At 41.0% G+C, this 24,465-nt stretch overlaps 1 protein-coding gene across 1 annotated transcript in view; it reads left to right on the top strand.

The window, feature by feature from the left end:
- Patj (PATJ crumbs cell polarity complex component) overlaps positions 1–24,465 on the top strand; it is a 299,188-nt gene that overhangs the window by 114,015 nt on the left and 160,708 nt on the right. The window contains exons 22-27 of the mRNA XM_028778758.1: positions 638–809; positions 5,980–6,051; positions 7,494–7,671; positions 10,147–10,257; positions 13,498–13,575; positions 16,895–16,994. Coding sequence (XP_028634591.1) covers positions 638–809; positions 5,980–6,051; positions 7,494–7,671; positions 10,147–10,257; positions 13,498–13,575; positions 16,895–16,994 — 711 coding nt within the window. The remainder of the gene's footprint in view (positions 1–637; positions 810–5,979; positions 6,052–7,493; positions 7,672–10,146; positions 10,258–13,497; positions 13,576–16,894; positions 16,995–24,465) is intronic.

Genomic DNA, 24,465 nt, shown 5'->3' with positions numbered 1-24,465 from the left:
TTTCGAAGCCTGATGACCTAAGAAAACCAAGTCCTACAGGTGGTCTTCTGGCCCACAAGTGCCAGCACTGTGGCATGTGTGCACCCCCTTGCCTGTGCTTGTACAAACTAAAAATTAGCTAAATCTTTAACCTGAATTTCCCCTTTCATAAAATATAATTAGTAATGTCCTTTCTTTCTCACAATTAATTATCTGTGAAAATAGAATGTGTCAACAGGTAGAAAAGAACTCTGCTGTTTCTAAACTAAGCCTTTCTGTTGTTCAATGGGGTCATTTTGTTTAAATGAATAAATTCCATGGCCAGAATAGCTCGGGGCAAGAAAGGAAAACTTTGCAGTAAGATTAGAAAACCTAAGTGAGTTCTTTTGATAAATTAATGGTATTGATAAAGTACCTAGTGTAGTTCATTTGTTTGTTCTTCCCTGAGGACCCACTGGAAACCTTCCTCTGTGCGGCCCTTCCCCCTTCCTTGCTTCACTTTTCAGTGGTGCTCTCCGCCATCTGGCATTGAGTCTTTGACAAGCATACTTTACTGTCAGCGTCTCCTAGCTAGAAGGGCTGTCCCTATAGTGGGCGCCCTTTAACTGTGTGTCGTTGAGTTACTTTATCTTGTATTCTCTTCGTCTGGATTCTTCAGGCATGATGATTCCGAGTGACTTGCAAGGCCCTGGCGTGCTTGTTGACCTCCCAGCTGTTGCCCAAAGAAGACAACAGGAAGATTTGCCTCTGTACCGACTCCCCAGCGCCCGGGTTGTCACCAAACCTTCATCCCACATGGGAATGTCTTCACGGCATGCAAATGCTGCATGGTATGGTGTCCTTCCTTTGCTTTTTCATTTTTCTCCTTCCTTTAAAAAGTTGTTACTAAGTTATACAAAGTAATGTATTTACTATTTATTATTATTAAGTTGTCATATAATGTAGTATATTTTGTGTCATTTTCTTCCATGTATGTTTTTGTACCTTAAAACTTATACCTGACTCCCATCCCCTGTGCCAATGTTCCCCTGTGTTCCCTGTCCACTGTGGTTTGACTTTTGTTTCTAAAATATGTGCAATTTTAGTGAAACATTTAGAAAATGTAGGATACTATGACTAAAACCGTATTAGACAATTACTAATAAAAGTTTTAATTGTACTTATAATTAGATTACAAATAGAATTTATATTTTTATTCACAAAATGGTTTGCATACAGTATTTGCTTAGAGAATGGGATGTTAATTTAGAGTTTCTATTAACAGGCCAGAAAGTGGACTTGAGGACAAAAGGATATGTTAGAGAATCTCTGGGGAATGGAGACTAATGACACTTTATAAGACTCATGATTCTGGAGTAGGAAGCTAGGTAGTAGGACATTAATTCTTTGATAAAGGTTATAAACAGATTGGCAAGTTATCAGGTAGGTTATCTGGGGACATGTTGAGGATTAAAATATATCTACATCAACAATGTAAATGGAATCCACTGGATCTAGGGATCTGGGAGTAAGGTGTATGCTGACATGTGTCATTGAGAACATGGTCAAGAATAGATGAAGCTCCTGGATTTGCAAGATCATCCATGGAACTCAAGCAGTAAGGAGAACATATGCCTTCCAAGTCCTGCCACAAGTGGTGCTCAGGGCCTGACTGGAGAGAGGAAGTGGAGGTGGTGGACACAACAGGTGTAAGGAGGGTAGTGAACGGCAAATCGGGGAAGAGCTAAGAGCAGCCAGAGATAAGCCAGGATAAACATTCTGTGAGGCCCCTTAAAGACAGAGCAGCTTGATTTGTCTGTGTTTTGTTGTTTTGTTGTTGGGTGGAAATCACAGTTGAGAGTGGAAGGCCAGAGTTGAACATGGCAGGAAGTGGGTGATGTTAAGAATCCTGCCCATGTAAAGAGGCTGGTACAGTGCGTATTGTCTAGATGATTCAAAGTAAGGAGGATACATGCACGCACCATGCATGCATGCATGCACTTATGTTTTATTATATATGACTGTATGCATGCAGGTGAGGGTGCCTGAGTAAGTCAGCAACAGTCTCTTTTCCCAGAGACACCTCAGAGTAGAAGGGTTGAGAACATATTTCATGACTTTTTGTGTCATCCAGTCACGTCTCAGTGAAGCACTTTTGGTATTTTAGTTTGTCTTGTGCTTAGTGTTGCTAGTTGAAATGGAAAAGATCCAAACACAGGCCATACCATTTCCTTCTGCCCAAAGAGGAGTGGAAAGATATACAGTCAACTCTGTCTCCGTAAAGCTGGAAAAAATACACAGAACAGGCTGGTGCTGACCATGGTGGTGTTTAATCCAGGGGTGGTGGTGATGGAAATGGTAATACGTTGATTGTTTCATGGCCTCAGGAGCCTTGTTAAATTTAATAAAAGACTCAGATTGTAGCATTTTCCTTTGTCATTTTAAAATAATGATAGGATCAAATCACAGTATACTAAGCAAGGTTCGAAGCCTGAAAATGAACTTGAGGTGAAAGACCTGTGTTTGGGACTTAGTAGGAAAGTGCACAAATACTGATGAGGGTCTGAGTGAACAGAACTCTCTCATCGATGTCAGGATGGCGAGCTGGTCCAGCCACCATGCAAATTGGGTTGGTAGCTTCTTAAAAACTAGATCTACCACATGATCTCCACCACTATACCCTTCTAGGGTATATACACAAAGGCCTCAAGCCAGCACACAAAATACACAGACAGTTGCACGTCCATGTCTAGTGCAGCACTGCTCCTAGTGACCAAGTTATGGCACCAACATCTGTGCCCAACAGCAGAAGTGAGTGAGCAGATTGTGGTGAGTATACACAGGGGAATTTTTCTAGCCATAAAGACTAGTGATGTTATGCCATTGGCAGGAAGGTGGATGCAACTCGAGCTATTAAATGAATCAAGAAGCAATTAATTGTCAGGAAGACAATGTATATTTTTCTTGTATGTACTTCCTGGATTTTATAGTGATACATATGCATATACATATATTACTTGAGAGCAAAAGTGTAATTGTGTAGAGAAACAAGTAGTACTAAGCAGAAGGGGTAAGAGAGGGAACCAGATAGCACATTACCTTGTATATCGAATATATGGAATGAAATCTTTTTAAAATGCGAAGCATACTGACAGGATGGTCCAGCAGGTAAAAGGATTCTGCCACCAAACATGTGAGTTGAGGACCTGGGACTTCAGGACCTGGGACCCACAGGCTGGAAGGAGAGACTCCACTCCACAGCTTATCCCCTGACCCTCGTATATGTGCTGTGGCACATGTCTACCTGTTCACCTAGACAGCCTCTTCAACAAATGGTACCAGGGAATCAGTATCTATAAGTAATAGAACGAAACTCAATCCTTATTCACCCTGCACCAATATCTATTAATATATCAAAAACTATGATGTAAAACCAAAAACTCTAAAAGTATTTGATGAAAACATTGGCAGAACTCTACAATGTGTGCAAAGGCAAGAGCTTTTGCAAAGGGCCCTGACAGCAAAGGTAAATGCTAAAAACTCAGATGATACTGATTGAAATTAAAAATCTGCTCAGAAAAGGAAGCATGCAGCAGAGAGAGGAAGCAGCTAGAGGAAGGGAGGTTAGCTTTGCCAACTGTTCGTCCTGGGAATCTAGAATGCATAAAGAACTCCAAAAACTAAATTCCCAAAAGCATCTAGTCAGTAAATGGGCTAATAGATTGACTATATATTTCTCAGTGGAAGAAGCTATTCAATGAGCACTTGAAAATATTCTTCACCATGAGGAAATTTTGAAGTAAAATTACATTGAAAGTCTACCTCCTCCCAGTCAGCATGTCTGTCAAGAAGAAAACCAAAATTCTGGTGAGGATGTGGGAAAAGAGGAACCTTGTACACTGTGATGGTAATTTAGTCCAGTCCAGCTGCTCTGGAGGTCAGTATGGAGGTTTGAGAAAAGTCATAATCAGAAGTAGAGTATACTGCAGCTAGTGCAAATGTTTAATGTTCTGAGTGAGCATGCCGCAGAGGTGTTTGCACAGCCATGTTCACTGCTGCACTATTCATGGCAGCTAAGTTATAGAACTAGCCTAAGTGTGCAGCACCAGAGGAATCGGCAAGCAGAACTTGACACAAAAGCACGGTGGATTTGGTTCTGCGTAAAGAATGAAATTGTGATATTTGCAGGAAAATGGATGCACTGGAGATGGTTGTGCTAAGTAAAATAGACTAGACTCAGAAAGATGAACACTGTGTGTGTGTGTGTGTGTGTGTGTGTGTGTGTGTGTGTGTGTGAGAGAGAGAGAGAGAGAGAGAGAGAGAGAGAGAGAGAGAGAGAGAGAGAGAGAGAGGTCAGTACTGTGAAGGGAGGCGGAGGTCCAAAGGGAGGGAAAGGCACAGAATGGAGTAAGAGGATGAGTGAGGTGAAAGCAGCCAGAGGAGCTGCTGCTTGTCGGGGGCAGGGCACTGAGAGGATGCTAGGGAGCATGACAGGATGGTAAACAAGAGGAAGTATAATGACATGTGACAGTGTCACTGTGAAACCCATCACTGTGTATGATAACTAGAAAATATTAGTGAAGACAAACAGAAAACAATTTAAAATCTCCTCAGTGTTTGAAATAGATTTGCGCAAATTTACATCTCAATATGTATAGAAAACTGACTTTTGCTGTTGGATTCTAACTGAGATTAAGTGGTATATACATTCACCTTGGTAAAGTGGCTTTACCTGTTCAATTGTACAATCCTCTGACTTTCTAAAGCTTGCAGTTCAGAGACTCTTCACAAGCTTCAGACTTTATTTTCTGTGAAATAATCTTATTAATGTATGTGTCCACTGGCTCCTTGAGGAGTGAGAGTAGGTGATGAAATGTACTGCACTCTTCAGTAGAAGAATCTCTGGGTTACATCCTTCGCAAAGAAACGCAGTTGTCGTCATGTGTTAGACACCATCCTGCCTCCTCCCTTCTGGGAAGCTGTGAGTCACTGTTAGCCTCAAGTATCAACTTCATACGCACCTAGAGTCACCAAAGAAGAGGGAAACAGTCGAGTGACACTTCCTGTGGCCGTGCCTGTGGGCATTTTCCTGATTGATAATTGTTGTAGAAGGGTCTAGCTTACTGTGGGCTTTGGCTGTATTAGAACAGTAGCTGGTCCTAAGCCGTGGAGTGCACTGCTTACTGTTCTTATGATCTCTGCTTCAGTCCCTGCCTTGGCTTCCCTAGATGATGGGACTGGAAGCTCTAAAGTAAAGTAGAGCCTTTCCTCCCCACATTGCTTTGGTCCTGGTGAGGGATGTAATTTCTGTAATGACAGAATAAATGGTTTCCGTGGCCTGTTTATACTGTCATTACAGTATACAGCTCAAAAAATCCAAAATCAAAGCAAAGAAAACTCCCACAAATACAAGGGATTTTTTTTCTAATTTAAACAGTAAAAACTAAGAGTTTTCCAAACCTGCTTGTTTTCATTTGCTTTCTGTTGCTGTGATAAACACCATGACCAAAAGCAATCTCATTACTGTCCTAACTAGTTCACGCCATCATTCAGCATTTCTTGTTATCCAGATCAGCAAGTTGATCTAAGTTGAGAGGCAAAATAAAGCAGTGGGTGAGCTGGTCAATCAGTGCAAGGTTTAAGAAACATACCCTAGCCAGGTGTAGTCACGCATTCCTGACATCTCAGTAATTGGGCAAACAAGGCACGAAGGTTACACATGAGATTCTTTATAGAACAACAGAAAAATGTTTTGTATGGATACTGATGCAGATGTGAAATTGGACAAATTAAAGGCAGTCTTTTCAAAAGAGTCTCCTGTTTTAGCAGTTTTTAATTATTCTATGACATTCTGGGCTATGTGGCTTGTTGCTGCATTGGCTTTTAAAGCAGGGAATGTTCTCTCTGTTTATTGATGAGAATACTTTAAAAGTTTAGAAGTTAGTTGTTTACCTTTAGATCATGCAATTTTGATGCTTCCAAGAACTTAAGAATAAGAGTGTTTTGTGTTTCTCCTTATAGTGAATTACCCGAGAGAGAGGAAGGTGAAGGAGAGGAAACACCAAACTTCAGCCACTGGGGTCCACCAAGAATGTGAGTATATGCCGTTCCTGTCCTCAGTGCAAGCACACCCTTTCTCCTCAACTTATTTAATGCACTGACTAGTCCAATGGCAGCTTGACACAAGCTAGAGTCATCTGGAAGGAGGGATCCGCAGTTGAGAAAATGCCTCTGCTGTAAGGCATTGTTAGTGGTTGAGGAGGGCTCTGCCCATTGTGGGTGCTGCCATGCCTGTGCTGGTGGTCCTTAGTTCTATAAGAAAACAGGCTGAGGAAGCCATGGAGAGGAAACCGATAAGCAGTATCCTTCCATAGCCTCTGCATCAGCTCCTGCCTCCATGTTTCCTCCTTTTTTGAGTTCCCGTCCTGATATCCTTCAATGATGAAAAGGGATATGGAAGTTTAAGCCAAATAAACCTTTTCCTTCCCAACTTGTTTTTGGTCATGGCATTTCGTCACAGCAATAAAAACCCTGATTGAGACACTTAGTCACTGTAGTTGAGACTTAAAATAAGTAATCCTCTATGCTGAGTTTTAATTCCTTCTTGTCTTATCTAAAGACTATTAGCCAATAGTAAACTCTTTGATGCTGTCTCAGAGAAAGCAACTTACAGCTGTCTGTGAGAGTAGCCACTGAGAGTCGCCACGCTTTATCCTGCGTTGGTTACAGGTGAGGTGGTGCTGCCATGGATGCTCTGCAGCTGCAGGTCCAGAAACTCTAGTGGAGGCTTCTCTCACCTACCAGCTTCCCACTCTTCTCCCCGGTGGGGAGAATGTTCTTGTGTCTGGTTTGGGCTTGCAGAATGAGCTCATCCTCTCCCAAATATTGTTTAGGTATGTGTATGGGTGTATCAGACACATGCCTATAATCCTGGCATGTGAGAACCTGAAACAAGAATCCCAATTCAAGATCCTCCTAGCTATATAGTGAGAACCTATCTCAAATGACAATGAATCCATAAGGAACCAAACAGAAACAATGATACGGACGTAAAAAGCAGATAAAGGTAGCTTTCTACAAAGAACCTCACACTTAAACCTTCTCACTGGAAAAAGCAGTGCACGCAATGGCAAGCTTATTTTACTCTGAAAAACTGAGGTCTCATTAAAATGAGTATGTGCTTTCTTGAGTCTTTGCTTCTTTGTTATTTTCTCAGAGGCTCTGCTAACATTGTGCATATAAATGAAATGTCTGATCGTTTCATATTAAGTCTTAGCAAACTCATCTTCGAATCTCAAGAGTTCTTATTTGAGAGATCTACCTTTTCAAAATTTCAACTTTTAAATGTCATAAATTTTGATAATATCTTATGATTTTGGAGCTAGCTTCATTTATACGCCATCTCTAAAGTGCATTAGTAGATTTTCATAAAGCATGAGCCACAGGCTGTGCCACAGACAGAACACTTACAGTGACAATACAGCAGATGAAATTACCTTATTCATGAACGTGTGCTTTCTTTTTCTCTTTTATAGTGTTGAAATTTTTAGAGAACCTAATGTGTCTCTTGGCATCAGCATTGTTGGTGGACAAACAGTTATAAAACGCCTCAAGAATGGAGAGGAACTCAAGGGTATATTCATCAAACAAGTATTAGAAGACAGTCCTGCAGGAAAGACCAATGCACTTAAAACTGGAGATAAAATACTTGAGGTGAGTGAGGTTGAAACAATGTTTTACTTGCAACATTCGAATCAGTAAAAGAATCACTTAGGCCAACTTGATGTTTAATCTAATTGCATGGAATGGGTAGTGTCCATTTGTGGCACCTTAGTTTGTATACCGTGTGCACACTGCATTAGCTTCTCTAGCTTGTGAGGGGGAGCAAATAAAATGATAAGGCAGGAACCCCAGCTGATTGACTTATTTAGCACAGTGCTGCGTGTAGAACAGGTGGACGCCTGCTTCCCCAGAACCTTTAGCAAGTTCTGGGTTTGTGCTTGTGGTTCGGCTACAGAAGGAAGGTGACCTTGAAAGGGGAAACCTTGGTTCACATGTTTTCAGTTTTACAAGAGACAGCCTTACTTACTATTAGGATTTATTCATTACTTATTATTTTATACATATGTGTGTGTGAATACTACATGAATTACTTGTTTCATGTACATACAGGAGACTGCAGAGGCCAGAAGAAGGCTTTAAATACTCTGGAAGTTTTGAGCTACAGGTGGTTGTGAACTGCCATTTAAATGCTAGGAACTGAACCCATGTACTCAGCAGGAACAGCAAATGCTCGTAACTAGTAAAACATCTTTCCAGCCCTGGGAGCTAAAATTTAAATCCACATGAGAACACTAAAAGTACTCTAAGGTCTGAGTGGATATTTGCATTGGGCTTGTTGGATGATTCCAGAGTAGATATCTCTAGTTGCATGTAGCCCAGGCTAGCCATAAACCTGTTTGTAGCTGAGACTGGCCATAAACTCCCATTCTCCTCACCTTCACCTCCTGCCAAAACTACAGGTGTCTCTCTCCATACCTGTGCACAATTACCGAATGCAAACAGGTCTTTATTTCTCTGGAATATGTACAAATGTTATTTGCCTGGGTTTTATGGTAAGTCCATTTTTAAATTTGAAAAGAGCTATCAGACTACTTTTAGGATTGACTGAGCTATTTTATATCCCTACAATTCATGAGTAAATGATCCAGTTTGTCTACTTTATCAATACAGAGACAGTGTTGTCATTTCGACATTCTAACAGGTATGTAGAGGCACCAAGTTGTGGTTTTAGTTTGTTGCTCCGTCCTGCCATAGCTGGTGTGTGTTTCTGTGTGGTAATCCTCTCTGGTGGGTTGTCTGAGCATGCCTCCTACATGCGTGCAGGTGGCATGTTGCTTTATCTTCTATAAGGTAGGAATCTGGGGCCCAGAAAGACAAATCAGGAAGGAGTTAAGAGCCCTAGCTTCTGTTCCACAGGACCTGATATGTTCCCAGCTACTTCATCAGGCTGGCCTAACTGCTTATGGTTCTAGCTGCAGGGAATCTGATGCCCTCTTGTTATCTCTTTGAATATCAGCATATATGTGACATGTACATACATACATACATACACACAAATACATCAAACCTTTAAGTAAATAAAATGATTTTCCCCTTACCTGCTTGTTGTTTCAAGGTCACAGTGGGACTGAGTGTCAGGTTTTACTCTATGTTGAGTCAGGTGTAATGAGTCATTTGTTTCTGCTTCCTGTTATCCCTGTTCTAAGGTTTTTATTTGTTTTGTTTTTACTCAAAGTCAGTGATAAGTTCTGTCTGTGTCTTGTAAACAGAAACCTTTTAGCAATGATAAAAAAAGATGTAGATATATAAGAACTCTTTAACAAGTTAGGGTTAATTTCTCAGAAGTATGTCTTCACCACGTGAACAGTCGAGTTCCTGCATTTGAATTCTAAAGCTGAGAAGAACCAGGATTTGCTGTTGTAGTTTGTCAGAGTTCCATTTGTCTCGGGCTTCCCATCAGTCATTCCGATTGCACTAAGGAACACCTGCATTCATCCTTCAGTCCTGTTCTTCATCCCCTTAAAGCAACACACCCACCGCCCTGCTGACTAAAACCCATCCTAACAATTAAGGCATTGCTCTGTTTGGGATTTGAAACTATGGTTTTAGAGACTATGGATATGTTAGTAAGTTAGGCTCTCTGAGTTCCCAGGTAAGGAATCTTTTATCTGAAAGTTACAAGCACTTTTAATAAAGGAACCTGTGTGTGTTTAGACTCTTCTGTTAGCACAAATTGCAAAATAGATTCTGGATTGTAATAATAGGTTAAGTAACTCAGTTTAATGGAGAGATTGTAAAAGTCCAGAAAGCTTCCTCATTCCACTCTGAGGCATGAATCTGTTACCTGGAGCCATGTGCTCTTGTATAGAGACCTTGGGATCAAAACATACCAGCTTCCGGTTCAGGGTCGTTATATGAAAGTGGGACTATTATAATGTAACTGCCTTCCTTGCTGTCCCTCCCGAGCTGGAAGCATTATGTTAATCATGCTGTGCATGAAACAGCAGAACATTTCATATGTAGCTGCTGCCTTTTCTCACACATAGGATGATATACATGAACTTGATCTAGCTTTGTCTACAGTTTGGTGCCTTTCTCATCAGAACACTGCCTTGTGTTGTTTAGGTGTCTGGTGTAGACTTGCAGAATGCCTCACATGCAGAAGCCGTGGAGGCAATCAAGAGTGCAGGAAACCCTGTGGTGTTCGTGGTACAGAGCCTGTCATCCACCCCCAGGGTAAGTTCTGTGTCTTCAACACAAGTACTCTGTTCACCTCTGTTAACCGTGTCTCCCAGTCTTCCCACATTTTTACTCTTGCTTGGTTTTACTTGTAAAGTGTATTAATTAGCTCCACACAGATTTAGCCTTTCCCATCGATCTCTGTTTTTTCCGCCCAATTTTGATGTGCTAGCCAAAATTGAGTCATGGTCCTGTAAATTGGCTTAAACAAGCCTGAGAATCACAGTGTTCTGTTTCTGTTCCCTCCCTGCCTGCTTACCAGTTCTGCTAACATAGTGACACACTTCTTCACTTTTCTCTGTCAGTTACTTTAAAGTTAAAAAAGATCAGGAATAAAAGCCTTGTGGGGAAGCCGTCAGGTCTTGGGAATGTTTGAGTCATGTAAATACAGATATATTGTCAGTATGTTGATGCTGTTGTAGGATAGGTTGCATGTATCTCAGTAGCCTTAAATCCTAGAAATGGAAATAATGTGTACTTCTGAACAGTAGAACTACATAATTAACAGGATTGTGTCTCAGTACTGTAATGTAGTCAGTCCTTCAGGGAATACGAGAGATAATATTTGTGTGGAAAACAAGTGGTGCTGGGCTTTGCATGCAGGAGAGCACTTTCTGCATGCTGGGTTGCAGCCGTGGCCACAGTGGACAGCTCTGCGGCTTTGCCGTTCTCCACTACTACAGCTTTCCTTCTCAGTGTATTGCTCACCCCAGCAAGACTCAGAGAGTGAACTTCGTAAAATCCTCTCATACTCATATGACTTGAGATTCAATTAGGCTCTTCGGAGTCCACTTTTTAAACTGTATTTTATAATACAGAGAATGTACTTGAAGCTGTCCTTTTATTTCTAGAACTGCATTCAATAGGAAATTTACCTAGACCATTCTTTGCCAAATGGCACTTCCAAAGAAACAGCTGAGAGAGAAAATGAGTCAACAGGATATACACCCTGCCACCAACCTTAAGTGCCCTGTTGAAAATATTTAGAACATTTGATTGTTTTATAGATTCACCTAAAAATGTCCAGCCTCTAGTACCTTTTGCTAGTGAGCTGAGTTACAAGGCTTTTCATGGATGACATAAACTTAGCTGTAAAAGCAGGAGCATCTCCTCAGCATCTTCCCAGGCTCATGCTCATATTACTTGGTCCAAGGAGTAAAGCTGGCTGCCAGACTTCAGCCTCTGGGTATGTGCTGACTGGTGGTGTTAGTCTCTAGGCTTACTTGTTTCATTTTTAACCTGAATAACTCCCAAGCCGATGACAAATCTAGTTCCATGCATTTGCTAAAAGGGATTGGATTAATTACTGCCACAAGTCCTCGGGGCAGAGTGGCAAATGCAGACAGTGCCTGCATGTTTCTCTCTCTAGTTTACAGTAGTTGCCCTAGAACACATGCTTCATGCATGACAGGCACTGTACCCCTGAGCTGCACTCTTCCCCTTCCAAATTTAATTATATTAATTCCCAGTGCTAGGGATCAAACCCAGAGTCTCTCACATGATAGGCAAATACCCTTCCCAAGACCTTCCAACTGCAGCCCCTATTTTATTTGAAACAAAGTCTCACCAAGTTGTCCAAACTGAGTTCAAATTCTTGATCCACTTACCTCACAAGTAGCCTCAATTACAAGTGTGGGCCTCCTTGCCCAGCTCTCTTAAACATTTTGACCAGTTTGCATTAAATTTTGAACTTTCTTCACAACCCTAAAAGAAGTCATATTCTAGTGTTGCACCATTCCAAGGACTAATGTGTAAAAGTGTTTTCATGCTGGAAAACTTCCCATCACCATCATCAGCCACTTGATGGCTCATGTGCTACATCAGAACTAGCACACACACCCCTTTCTGAACTTCTGAATCCCATTGTTTACAGCACTTACCTTACCTAGCAACTGTTCATTTGCCATCAGAGCCTATGGTTCACACTGCATTTCTCCTGCTCTGTATTGTAATGCTAAATTCTATACCCAAAGGTCTAGGCCTACTAGTGACTTCTCCTAGTTACAAGCTTTTGTTTTGCAAACCTTGTTCTTTGATTTAAAACTATTGGTTAAATAAAATTAACTACAGCCAACTCCTGGAGGGATTAGAGGTAGGTAGGTTTGGAGAGACCTGGTTGGAAGAGGAGAGATGGGGGGTGGGGCAAGGAAGAGGGAGGAAGCCACCATGAGGGAGAGGAACCGTGATCCCTTGGCCAGGAGAAACAGCAAGTATCTGGGGTAGACTGCTGGAGACGTAGCCAAGCTTGCTTTTAGAAGAGCAGATTAGGGGTGACCCCTCAGTAATTGTCAAAAGCAAATAAAATGACCATAGTTTGAGTCTCTTTTATTTGCTTGTACTACAGATTTCAAATGAATGAGGGTTCCTATATTCTAGCATCTAAGAGGTTACCACCCAAACTTCCTTTGCAGAATGAGATATTTAAGTGATAGTAGTCTAACTTTGTAGTGTTATCTTCATCTTACACACAAGTCTTTAATTTCTTTGTTCCTGTGACATACATGATTTTATAATGCATATCTTCTTTACTTTACCTACTTTTACTGATGGCCTTGAATTGAATTTCTCATGTATTTACCTTGAGATAAAGTCACTAGGTTTGTTAAGTCTTTACTATCTAAAAACACAGAAATAAAGGCTGCAGCTTGCTCAGTGCCAAGCCTAGCATGAACAGTGGCACAAACAAATAAACAGACAGAAAGGAATGTATTAAATTGCAGTGCAGGGCACACCCTCCATAACTCTCACCTGTTCTGGACTGGGAAGATGATGAGTTTGAGGCTAGCCTAGACTACACAGCAACTTCTAGACCTACCTGAGCTGTAGAGTGAGAACATTTACCTATACCATACTAACAAAAAAAAAAAAAATTAGAAAGGTGGGGAGAAGGATGGGTTTCCTCCATCCCTCCATCCTTCCCTCTGTCCTTGGATGTGGTCTTAGTATGTAGCTCTAGTTGGCCTGGACCTTGCTATATAGACCAGGCTGGCCCCAAACTCTCATAGCTCCTCTCCTCTCCACCTTTGGAGTGCTGAATCAAAGGCATACTACCTTTCATTTTCTTTTGAGACACTATGTCACCCAAGCTGGCCTTGAGCTCACTGTGCAGTCCAGGCTTCTGATTCTCCTGCCAGTTTCACTCGGGCTAGGATTGTGGGTGTGTGCCATCACAGCAAGTTTAGAAAAAGACTTCTGGGCTTACTCATTTGTCTTGTTCCCCCCTTTCCTTTGGTGTAGGTGATCCCAACTGTGAATAACAAAGGCAAAACACCTGCCCAGAACCAGGATCAGAACACTCAAGAAAGGAGAGCTACGGTAAGCCAAGCCTTGGCAGCCTCTGGGGGAGGCTGTGTTTCTGATTGCATAGGTGAGTGGGCTGAGATGTCCTGTGGGTTCCCACTAGTATGAGCCATGTGACGGTGACCCTTGAAGCACAGTCAGCCAAGGACATCTGTAGCCCTCTTTCCTGGTTGGTTCGGCTGACTGGCTGGCCGTTCCCAGAGCATGCTGCTTGTAACTGGAAGTTTTCCTGTACATGTTGCTTTTCCCCTAGAAGATCCACATCAAAATTTATCTCTACTGGGAAAAACTGTTTTCATCATCAGTCAGAAGTAATCACCCACTTTTGTTTTCCTGCATCTGTTCTCATAGAATTTGTTGACCTAAAGATTATCTTACGGTATAGTATTAAGTAGGGTGCTTCTTCACTTTTTACCAAAGAAATTGGCTCATTATTTTAAAATAGGTTTTATAGTACAAGCCTGTCCTGGCTGGGGTTGTGGAGGGAGATTGACTTCTGAGCTTGTTCTTGATCAGCCTATCTATCCTAGCATGCTCTGCTCCTCAGTTCCTGATGCTGGCCACTCAGTGTTGTGTTTTGGTGGAGTGGGGTTTTGTTTTTTCATATTCTTTCCTCTAAAGTCTTGCACAGTTATGTCCATTTATTTCTATGTAAGTTTAGAGTCAATTCGTCAATTTCTACACATTAGTTTTGTGATGTTTTGGGGTTGCTTTGGGATGACAGCACATCATTCTGAAGTTGCAACCTTTTAGTTGTCTAGCATGTTTTTCTCTTTATGAAATTGTTTCTGTTCATTAATGTTCATAATTCAGAAAAATATAAACCTTTGATTTGCTCCTAGAAATGCTACATTTTGCTCGTAGGACTTTCTAACTTACTTCAGTTATAATCAGACTGCTGTTTGTATGATTATTATTGTTTTGGTGTCTGTTGAGAAAATTTTCAAGGCATTTTGGTCATGAGAATCTTGATTTGTGCTTTGTTTTGTTTTTTGTTTGCTTGTCTGCTCATGTTTCTTGGAGAGCATCTTGTGTACTCTAGGCTATCTGTGAACTTACTGTCTAGTGCAGTGGTCCTGTCACCCCTGCCTCATCTCCCAAGTGCCAAGGTTACAGTCCGTCTAGCACACCTACCTGTAAATCAGGGTTTGGAGGGACATAGAGAGTGAAGACCAACTGCAGGAGACCTGAGCTCAGGTCCCAGCTTCCGTGTCTGACAGCTCACAGCTGCCTATAACCGCATATCCGAGGCATCTGTTTCATTAGTTTTGGAAGGTGGGTCTGCTTGAGTATCTCACTGGGATTTCCAAAACTGTCTATATTTTAGGAAAAAATAATAAAAACAGTATTCATAAAACTATGCAAAACGTGCAGATGCCGAGTATTTATTAAAGTCACTATTGAGGGCGACAAGAGATGGTGAGCATGTTCAGGGAACAAGAGTCAAGGAGGTAAGGCTCCAGTGTAGATAGGAAATCAGTTCATGTCTTCTGCCAGGACAAGAAAGCTGTGACATTGGTGTTGTCTTTTTCCAAGACAGATAATTTCCGTCTCTCCCACACACAATACACACACTGTGCACTGCTATCAAGTGACAACCATGTTCAGCAGTTAGGGTGGCACATGCTTGAAACCCCAGAACTTGTGAAATGGAGTTCAGAGTCATCCTGGCATACATACAGAATTAAAGGCCAGCCTGAGCTATATCACACTGGACTCTTATCTCTAAAAAAAACAAATGAAAATAGTTGCATACATCATGGTCATTTTGTAAAAGTTCATCTTTCAAGCAGCAGCATAATTAAAAGCAGTTATTAGACACCCAGCAAATATGTATGGAGGTCACCATGTGCTTGGGACTGAAGTTGAAGCTGCCACTCACTCAGTGTGACTTATTCTCTGTGTTTATGGAGCTGCCATTTTCTGGCCTGTTTCAACATTGGGAGCTCCATCCTTCTCCATCACTGGACATCTTGGCAGTGTGCATCAGGAAGGTACCCAAGGGCATTGGGCATGGTACACACTTAATCCCAGAGTTAAGCAGAGAGATGGTGGGTTCCAGGTCAGGCTGGATTAGGACATATTTACTTTGTGTTCTTATCTCAAGAGTGCTGACAGAGTGTAATTGAATTAGCTGGAATTCTTAGCTCTCAGGAGGTCTTTCAGCCCCTCCCCTTGTTTGCACAATCATCTTTGACTTGGAATGGTCTGGATTTGAGAAAAGAAGGTGTTATTTGGGAGGGGGTATCATGTGAGGTTTTTTTTCTTTCACTCACCTGTTTCACTTAAAAAATACAGCTGTCACATCCTCGATTGCTTCGTAATGAATGTTTCGACATTTGACTTCATCACGCTTGTGTTTTGATAATTTGTATTTCCTACACATATAATCACTGATTTCATTAGACATCGTATTCAAGATGTGGGTGCGGATCCTAGATAGTGCCTTCTCTTCCGAAGGAGTTCACTGCATGGCTTGTCTGTAATGGGCCAGTGTCCACTCAGCAGAGATATGCCTTACATTAGTGGTTTTGTCAGACAAAGCATAATTGAACTCACTTTACTGAAGTACTGTAGGAAGACAAATCCCAGTCTAGTCATCTGGCTTTTGTGAAGGCTGTGGGCATCTCAACTCCTACCTGCAGCAGCTGGCTTCTCTGTAAAGTTTGGCATGTTTCAACTTTTCTCTCGTTCAAGAATGCGTCTTCATTCTGTGAAGGTAATTTAACAATGGAATTTTGGTTCACTTTAATTATCTATAAGAGTTGTGACTCAAACTATGTTATTTGCTATGTAAATTCAGAGCACCTTTATGCAGAAATAACTATTCATTCTAACCACTTCCCTTTTAACATTAAATGTGTGTGACTATCTACAAACTATAGAAGAACACTTTTATAGAATAATCAATAATCTGTAATTCTTACAATGAAAAACACCTTAGTAATTGTAAAGTTGATACGTGGGGTTATTGTTACCTTTGTGCTTATTTCGAGAATCCATGAAGTATTTTGTTACTGATGCAGAGGATTGAGTTTCATGGTAAGAGGCGAATGTACATGGCTTCCTTTCTTACAGGGAAAGGGATGCACTCTTCTGGGGAGGACAGTGCTCTTCAAAGCTATGCTTTTGAATTCCTCTTTGATGCACTGCTGTATTAACATAAAATTACTTTTATAAGAGGAGCTGGAGGAAATAAATTATATTTATTTTACAGTACTTTTGTTATGGACAAAGTCATCTGCATCCAGACTATTTTCAGATTATCCTTTTTTGTCATTGACAAGGATTGTATAAAAACAATTAACCCTCTTCTTGACTTTTGTACCTTCAGAGGCACGGAACAGCTCCACCTCCAATGAAGCTGCCCCCACCTTACAGAGCTCCATCTGCAGACATGGAGGAAAGTGAAGAAGACTGTGCCCTGACCGACAGTGAGTTCCTTTGCATTATTTAGGGTTGATGCAGAGTTTATTAAATCATGCCTCCATGACTATTGTGAATCACAAATACAGGGCCACGTCTTCAGAAATGTGCATCAGCGTGTGTTAAAAATAAAGATTTTTATCTTTGAAATTCCTGTGGCTTTTATTTCTTAAGCTTTTCTATTTGAAATTAGCAAAGGACACTTAAGAAAGCTATGTTATATGATGCTTTATTTTTACTAATTGGTTCTGAGACAAAAATGCTGAGCCCTGTTGGGTTTAACTGTAACCCAACACTGAGTTCGGCCTAGGTTCTGGATACGTACCTTGACGGGAATGCTGATGTTACTCAAGTAACAGCTCAGGGAGTCACCATGTCTTATGGAGGCATTGGGAATTTGTTTCCTGATTTTATTTTGCAGTAGTTGAATCAGCTATACCTTTGGGCAGAAGCTTCCTAGGGGCTTCTAAGGAAGTCGCATTTCCTTTTGCATGTACAGTAAGCACAGTTAAGCCTGGTTGCTATTTATGCAGTTTCTCCTGCAAGATATAGAAGTGGTTTGAAAAGTAACTAGTGACGGTGTCAAGCAGTTTGTACAAAATGCTGTCAAGGAGCATTTTCAAGGATGAATTTTGTGTCCTTTGAAATGTATATGTACATTACATCTTTTTTAAAAAATTTGTTCCTCTTCAATACAACAAAGTATTTTGATGTAAAAACAGAGAGTTGAAAGCAGGCTGTAGCACTCGTTAGCGTATGACCTTAAGTGTGGCCTCTTCTCAAGAGTGGCCAGTCAGTTCTTCATGTGCTGACAGTGAAGGCTGGATGAAGAAACAGGTGTTGACAAGCCACATGGTGCATCTCTAAAAGGCTTTGCTGTTCCTGTTGCTAGCTATGATCATTAAGCTCACTTTGTTAATTTTATAAGCAGGAATAAGTAGAAATGAAATACAAAAATCGAACTGACAGTCAAGTTGACTTGATGGATGTTTGATGTATAATCTGTGTCTTATAGAGCCCCTTGTCTTGCTTCACTTTCAATAGTTAACACAGCTTGATACAAAGCTTGATTGAGTGCAGTCTGCTCTGTAGAAACGTTATCGGCTGTGAAATGAAGAAACAGCTCCTTTTTCTTGGTGCAGTCAGCAGCATAGGTGGGGACACAGTGCTGCAGTGCCTGATCAGGCTCCTCTTGTGGAGAGCCACTGGTGCAGGTGCTGATGGGTGAGCTCATGCTTGTTCTCATACAGATGTTAGCACAACTGCTTACAATGCTGATTCTATTCTGTTTGTGCCTCACTTTGCTTATCAACAAGGGACTGGATGTCCTACAGTACTCTGCTTCATATGCACAGGGAAACTGAAGCCCAGAAAAATTCAGGAGTGTGTTCAATATCATACAGCTAATAAATAGTAGGAATGGGGTTTCCACACTAGCACTGTGAAGGGCCTCGCTGCTGCATAAAATGCCTACTGTCCAGACAAAGGTACAAAGAGGTGTGGACTTCTCACTCACAATACTTTCACATCATAAGATATGAGGGACAGCATCCTCTTCCCCACGTATGCTACACACCCACATGCACATAGTGTTGAGAACAACAGAGACACTGATTTACATTAAGTGTTGAAAGACTTGTCATTTCTCTTCACTACAGAAACTTTTATTTCATGGTTTCTCCAGCAAATCCATTCTCTAAGACTCTTCTCTCCATTCCTTTGTCTATGGTGTTTGTCATCCTCAGTGTTTACACCCTTCCATCTTACACACCACTGATTGTACTGTTGACCTCCAGAAGTGCCGAGTAGCTCACACAGTGTGCCTGCAACCTAAACCTCTAGCCTCCTGTGCTCTCTTTAGAATAGATCTCATAGGTTTTCTTTGTTCTGTAACCCTTCTAATTTAATTTAATATTCGGTTCATCTGCCTAAGCTAAAAGTAATCAGGTTACTGTTTATCCCACTTTTACTGTCCCAGTATAATATATTTCATCTTATGAAATATTCCATAATTTTCCCAAGGCCTGTAGCTACAAGTATGTATCTTAAATTCATCCAATGGCCCACAAGGCAGTGCTGATTTATAAAAAGGATCACAGACATGAGATACACAAGGCTGCAAAACCCACTAAGCGGCTTTATTAGTTGGTTGGTTTTAGACTTCATGTAGATAAGGTTTGTTGAGTGGATGCTATGGTGGATAAATACTTTTGAGATGTATTGGAAGAGTGACAAGGAATGTTCTTTCTTCTCATTGGCTAATATTCTGATGAGGAAGAGATATAACAATTAGCTAGTTTAATGGTGATTAGCATAGAGTAAAATACAGTGGGAGTAAAAGTTAAATATAAGATACGAAAGGTAGTATGAGAAAAATCGGTGCCTTGTGTGAGACCATGTTAAGTAGAAGGTTCAGAGACTAAGATAGGATCCTTGGGACACGGAGCTAGGCATGCATGACTCATGCAGTCTTCATAAAATTGAAAAACACTGAGACCGTGCCATGCAGGAACATCTTAACTGTGAGTCAGCTGTCCGTCCCTGTGAGAAAACGTTAGGGAAAGTCAACTTTTAAGAGGAAACAATTTCTTCTCACTCAGCTTTAAAGGTCTTCGATCAGGTTCCTTAACCAGTTGATCTGAGCCTATGTCTGTGAAACAGATCAGTTAGAAGCATTTGACTCAGGAGCTGATCAAATCATAGAGGATGGAAGAGAGGAGAGTACAGTGTGAGGAAATTCAAGACTTGAGGAGGTGGAATAAGAGAGAGAGGAGAGCTTAGGACCCAGTATCCCTTTATGAACATTCCTGACTACCGACCTTAGATCCCACCTGAGTGTGCAGGGCCTCCCAGCAGAGCCACATACTGGCTGCCAAGCCTTTAACCAATGGAACTTTAGTGTTTTGGGCTTATTTATTTAATTTTATATGTATATATTTACTGCATGCTTGGTGCCCACAGAATTCAGAAGAGTATGTCAGGTTCCCTAGAAATGGAGTTATGGTTGTTAATGAACTAGCTTGTGGGTACTGGGATTTGAACATGGGACCACTGCAAAAGCATCAAGTGCTCTTAACCATTGAGCTATCTCTCCAGCCTTAACAAATGGGATTTTAGAGATATGTAAGGTCTAAACCATAACAACCAGCAGAGGTCATGTGTAGAAATATGCATGTATATTTGAGCCAAAAGCTACACAAATACTACTTTACAGTATGATTTCTTTTGTTCTTTTTCTAGCCCTTGTTTGGTTTTTAAGTGTTGGTTATACGTGATTTATTTACAGTAAACTTCATTATAAAGTGTTTATGTAATAACCTACATTATGGGAAATACTAATCTAGACCTATAACTTTCAAATGTCAGAGTTCATTAGAAACACTTGTGAAGATTGACAAGCATTGACTGACAGTCCTGCCCACAGACTCAGAATCCTTAGATGTAGGAGGACCTAAAAAGTAATATTTCTAAACAGTTCTCTGCTGATTCTACTACTTCCAACCCAAGAACCACCTTCTGAAAACTGTTGATGGGGATGCTAGAGTCATGGAAGCTGATGAATTTACTTAATAATCCTCTGAGGGCTAAAGAGATGGCTCAGCGGCTAAGTGTGGATACTCCTGTAATGGGCCCAAGTTGGGTTTCCAGCACCCATGTTGGATAGCTCGCAAGTACCTGTAGCCAAAGCTCCTGGGGGTCCAATGCTTCTGTTCTCCATGAGCACCGACATTGGTGCCTGTCCCCACACACACACATCATTAAATATAGTCTTTAATAAAAGCTACATGGGGATAGCTCTGCCTGGTGACACAGCAAGGCCGTTTCCAGAAAACACTTGCATGAGCGTCTAAGACAGTGTTTCTGGGACACTTCTGTTATTCTGCTTCAGTGGTTATCTGTGACATGCTGCTGAGGAGGTGAGGATGCCACAGACACAGGCAGCTGCTGAATTTAGCACCTCATGATTGGCAAACAAGAAGAGCAAGGATTCTTACTAACATAACCATAGTGCTCCCATTGTCCGAATTAAATACTACACATATTATCCACCACATAACATATGAAGCTTTGGATTCTAGATGCCTTATCTTGCCTTGTTGAATGTATTTCATGACATACTAGGGACCAATTGTAAAAAAATCTTATCACTGTAAATTAATCAAAGATGCTTGAGTTTCAGTTAAATTTATGAAACAAGGATTCAGAAGCGATATACTTTATTAGCATGTAGCTATTGGCAATACTACCACCATCAAAGACTGCAAGATTTCCTTGTGACATGCACTGATAGTGTAAAACTGTTGAGTAAGCTTTAGCTGTCAACTTGAAGCAGCCTAGAGTCACCGAGAAGGAAGTCTCAATTGAGGGAGCAAATCAGATTGGCCTGTGGGCAGGTTTGGGGGTGTGTCTTTATTAATTGATATAGAAGGGCCAACCCTACTGGGCAGCTGATCCTGAGCTGTGAGGCAGCTAGCTGCATTTCCACATTGTTTCTGCTTCAAGTTTCTGTCTGATTCCTTCCCTGACTTCCCTCCATGATGTACTTTGTGACCTGGAAATATTAGCCAAATAAATCTCCCTCTAAGTTGCTTTCTGCATGCGTGGTGTTTGTCACAGCACCAGAAAGCAAACTAGAACATTGTGGGTTAGCCTTACACACTAAAACTGAAAACAATGTTTTATCAGGGTTTCAGAATCACCAAGGACTTGGGGACCTTACTTATTCTATAGTGACTTCTGGGTCTTTCTAGCCTTCACTTCTCTCTGTCTCCCACTCATATTTGTATTTGGCATGAGAAAGATGTCCTAGTTTTTTTTTTCCCACTGGCCTTTTAAATCCCTTGCAACAAAATGAAATGCTAGGTCCTGTCCAAGGCTGATCCTACTATAGTTTCTAGTCTCAGCCTATAGTTTCTAGTCTCAGTTTTGGTTTAAGCCCTTACTGTCTCCCATCTCGGCTCCCCAACCTGAAACTGGTATTGTTTGTTGTTTCCCTTCATGACAAGTAATACATGCATGTTTATTCCCAGCCCCCATGTTTATAGCTACATTCTTCATCCCATAGAGTCTTAGTGAGGGTTATTGTAGCTGTGATGAAATACTATGACCAAAGGAACTTGGGGAGAAAAGGAGTCGTTTCACTCCCAGTTCTATAAAACAGTTCATCATCAAAAGTAGTGAGTGCAAGAACTCATGCAGAGCAGGAACCTGGAAGCAGAAGCTGATGTAAAGACCATAGAGGAGTGTTGCTGACTGACTTAGTCCCCATGGCTTGCCCAGAGTGGGTATTACCACCCCAGGACCACCGGCCCGGGGGTGGTAATACCTCCAATAGGTGGGGGCTTTCCCCACTAATTAAGAAACTACAGCCAGATCTTATGGAGGCATTTTCTCAATTGAGGTTCCCTCCTTTCTGAAGACACTAGCTGTGTCAGGTTGACATACACTAGCCAGTATACATAGTTACAGTAACATGGTAACAGACCAAGGTTTATTGAGGACAGAGTATGTGGCATATTTCTTCTTAAAGCTTCAAATGCATTCCCACCTGATACTCAGAAGTCTTTGAAGACTGTTAGACCTTCTTGTTTCACTTCTTGTCACCTTTGGAAGCTGCATCTGATTCTTTAGCTTAGTAATATGGGCTAAAGCCCATGATCTTTACTTACTGTTTTATAGCATTTAGCATAGTATAGCTTTCAGTGAACTGTTAGATTAATGTCTGTCTTCCTTACTAAGTTCCAGAAGGTGGGTAACTGTAGAACCTACTTTTTTGGTGGGTGCACTGAACTTCCATAGTGGACATGACAGAAGGTCTCTGATCCCAATAGGACACAGTAAGGCTGGCTGAGAGTGCTGTGCTGCTGCTCAGGGGCTCTTTCCTGCTGGCTTCAGCATCTGTCCAGTGTCTGTGTGCTCTTTCACTTTCAAAGATTTAAGATATAATTACATCATTCCTTCCTTCCCTTCATTTCCTTCTTTCCCTCTCAAACTCACCTCCTTTTTATTGTTACTCATATATATATATATATATATATATATATATATATACACACATATACATATATACATATATACATATATACATATATACATATATACACACACATATAAATATAACCCTCTGAGTCCATTTATTGTTGCTTCTATGAATACAGTGTCAGGGCTGACCTTTAGTTATTTGGTAACCAATTAGAGCTCTCAACTCTGGGGAAAGGTAATTCTCTCTCCTTCAGCAATCCATGTTCCCAGCAGCCTGATTTGTGTGTGTGTGTGTGTGTGTGTTTGCTTACGCCCACCTCACCCCAGCTGCTGGCTAGAAAGGACAGCCTAGCTGCTAGAAACACACAATAAACTGCTCTTGAGTTGCTTCTTGTTACCTAGCTTTCAGTGAAGAACAGAGGTATTTATCACTTCCCTATCCTACCCTGATGGAAATCCTTCCCTTCCCTGAGATGATAATCCTATGATAGAATTGTTTTGTAGTTTGCTTTTTCATCTTCTTTTTCCCTTTCTCTAGGTCGGTTATGGGCTATAATGTGGCTTTTCCAGTCTCGAGTCTTTTCTTGCCACCAGTTATGTATTACTTACTTGAATACTTACTAGCACTGGATTTCGGTTGTAAAGCATACTGATAACCTCACATGGTGACCTGCTTTATGCAGATTATATAACCTAGATTATCAGACATTACAACTTCATATTTTGCCTCAATTCCTTTTTGCATTTTACTGTTTCACTTTTGGTTTGTTCTATTTTGCTGAAATAGTCTTATTATGTAGGTCAGGCTGATCTTGAACTCATGATTCTCTTGTCACGGCTTCTTGAGTTCTGGGCATATGGAAAGTGAAGTTTATTAACAAAACTGTTTCTGGGAGTTCAAGTATTCATAAATATAGAAGCAAAAACTGATTTTAAAAATAGAAAAAAAAAACAGTACACTAGAACTCAGGCAATACACTGTTGACCCTTACAGGATGAGCTCTGTGCACACTCTCTGTAAGAGCGGTACAGCCACTGCCTCTGTATTTAATACGTGACATGTCTTTGTTAGACTACTCCCCACAGTTTGCTTATCAGCAGGTAGTTGCTCTGCATCAGATGTCTTCAAAAGCTCTTGATGTGCATTTATAAAATCAAGTATGTGTTTTGGTGTTTAAAAGTAGTTTTGCAAGAAATTCTTGTACATTTTCATGCAGGGACGAAAAACTTGTCTCAGACAAAATCTGTGTCAGGTTTGGAAGACTATAAGGGCATTTACTAGCACCATCATCCTGAGAAGCTAGCAGAGCAGAGAGCTCAGTCCCCACACTCCTCCAAAAACACAGGGACACAAAGAGCAGTTATAGATGACACAGTTGTCAGTCTCAACAATTTTAAATCTAAAATTCTTTTGCATACCATATGCAGGTGCATGTATACACACAAACACACACACACACACACACACACACACACACACACACACACACACACACA

Source organism: Grammomys surdaster, unplaced genomic scaffold (assembly GCF_004785775.1).
Source record: "Grammomys surdaster isolate TR1022 unplaced genomic scaffold, NIH_TR_1.0 341, whole genome shotgun sequence".
NCBI lineage: Eukaryota > Metazoa > Chordata > Mammalia > Rodentia > Muridae > Grammomys > Grammomys surdaster.
This window is presented reverse-complemented; position numbering and strand designations above follow the sequence as displayed.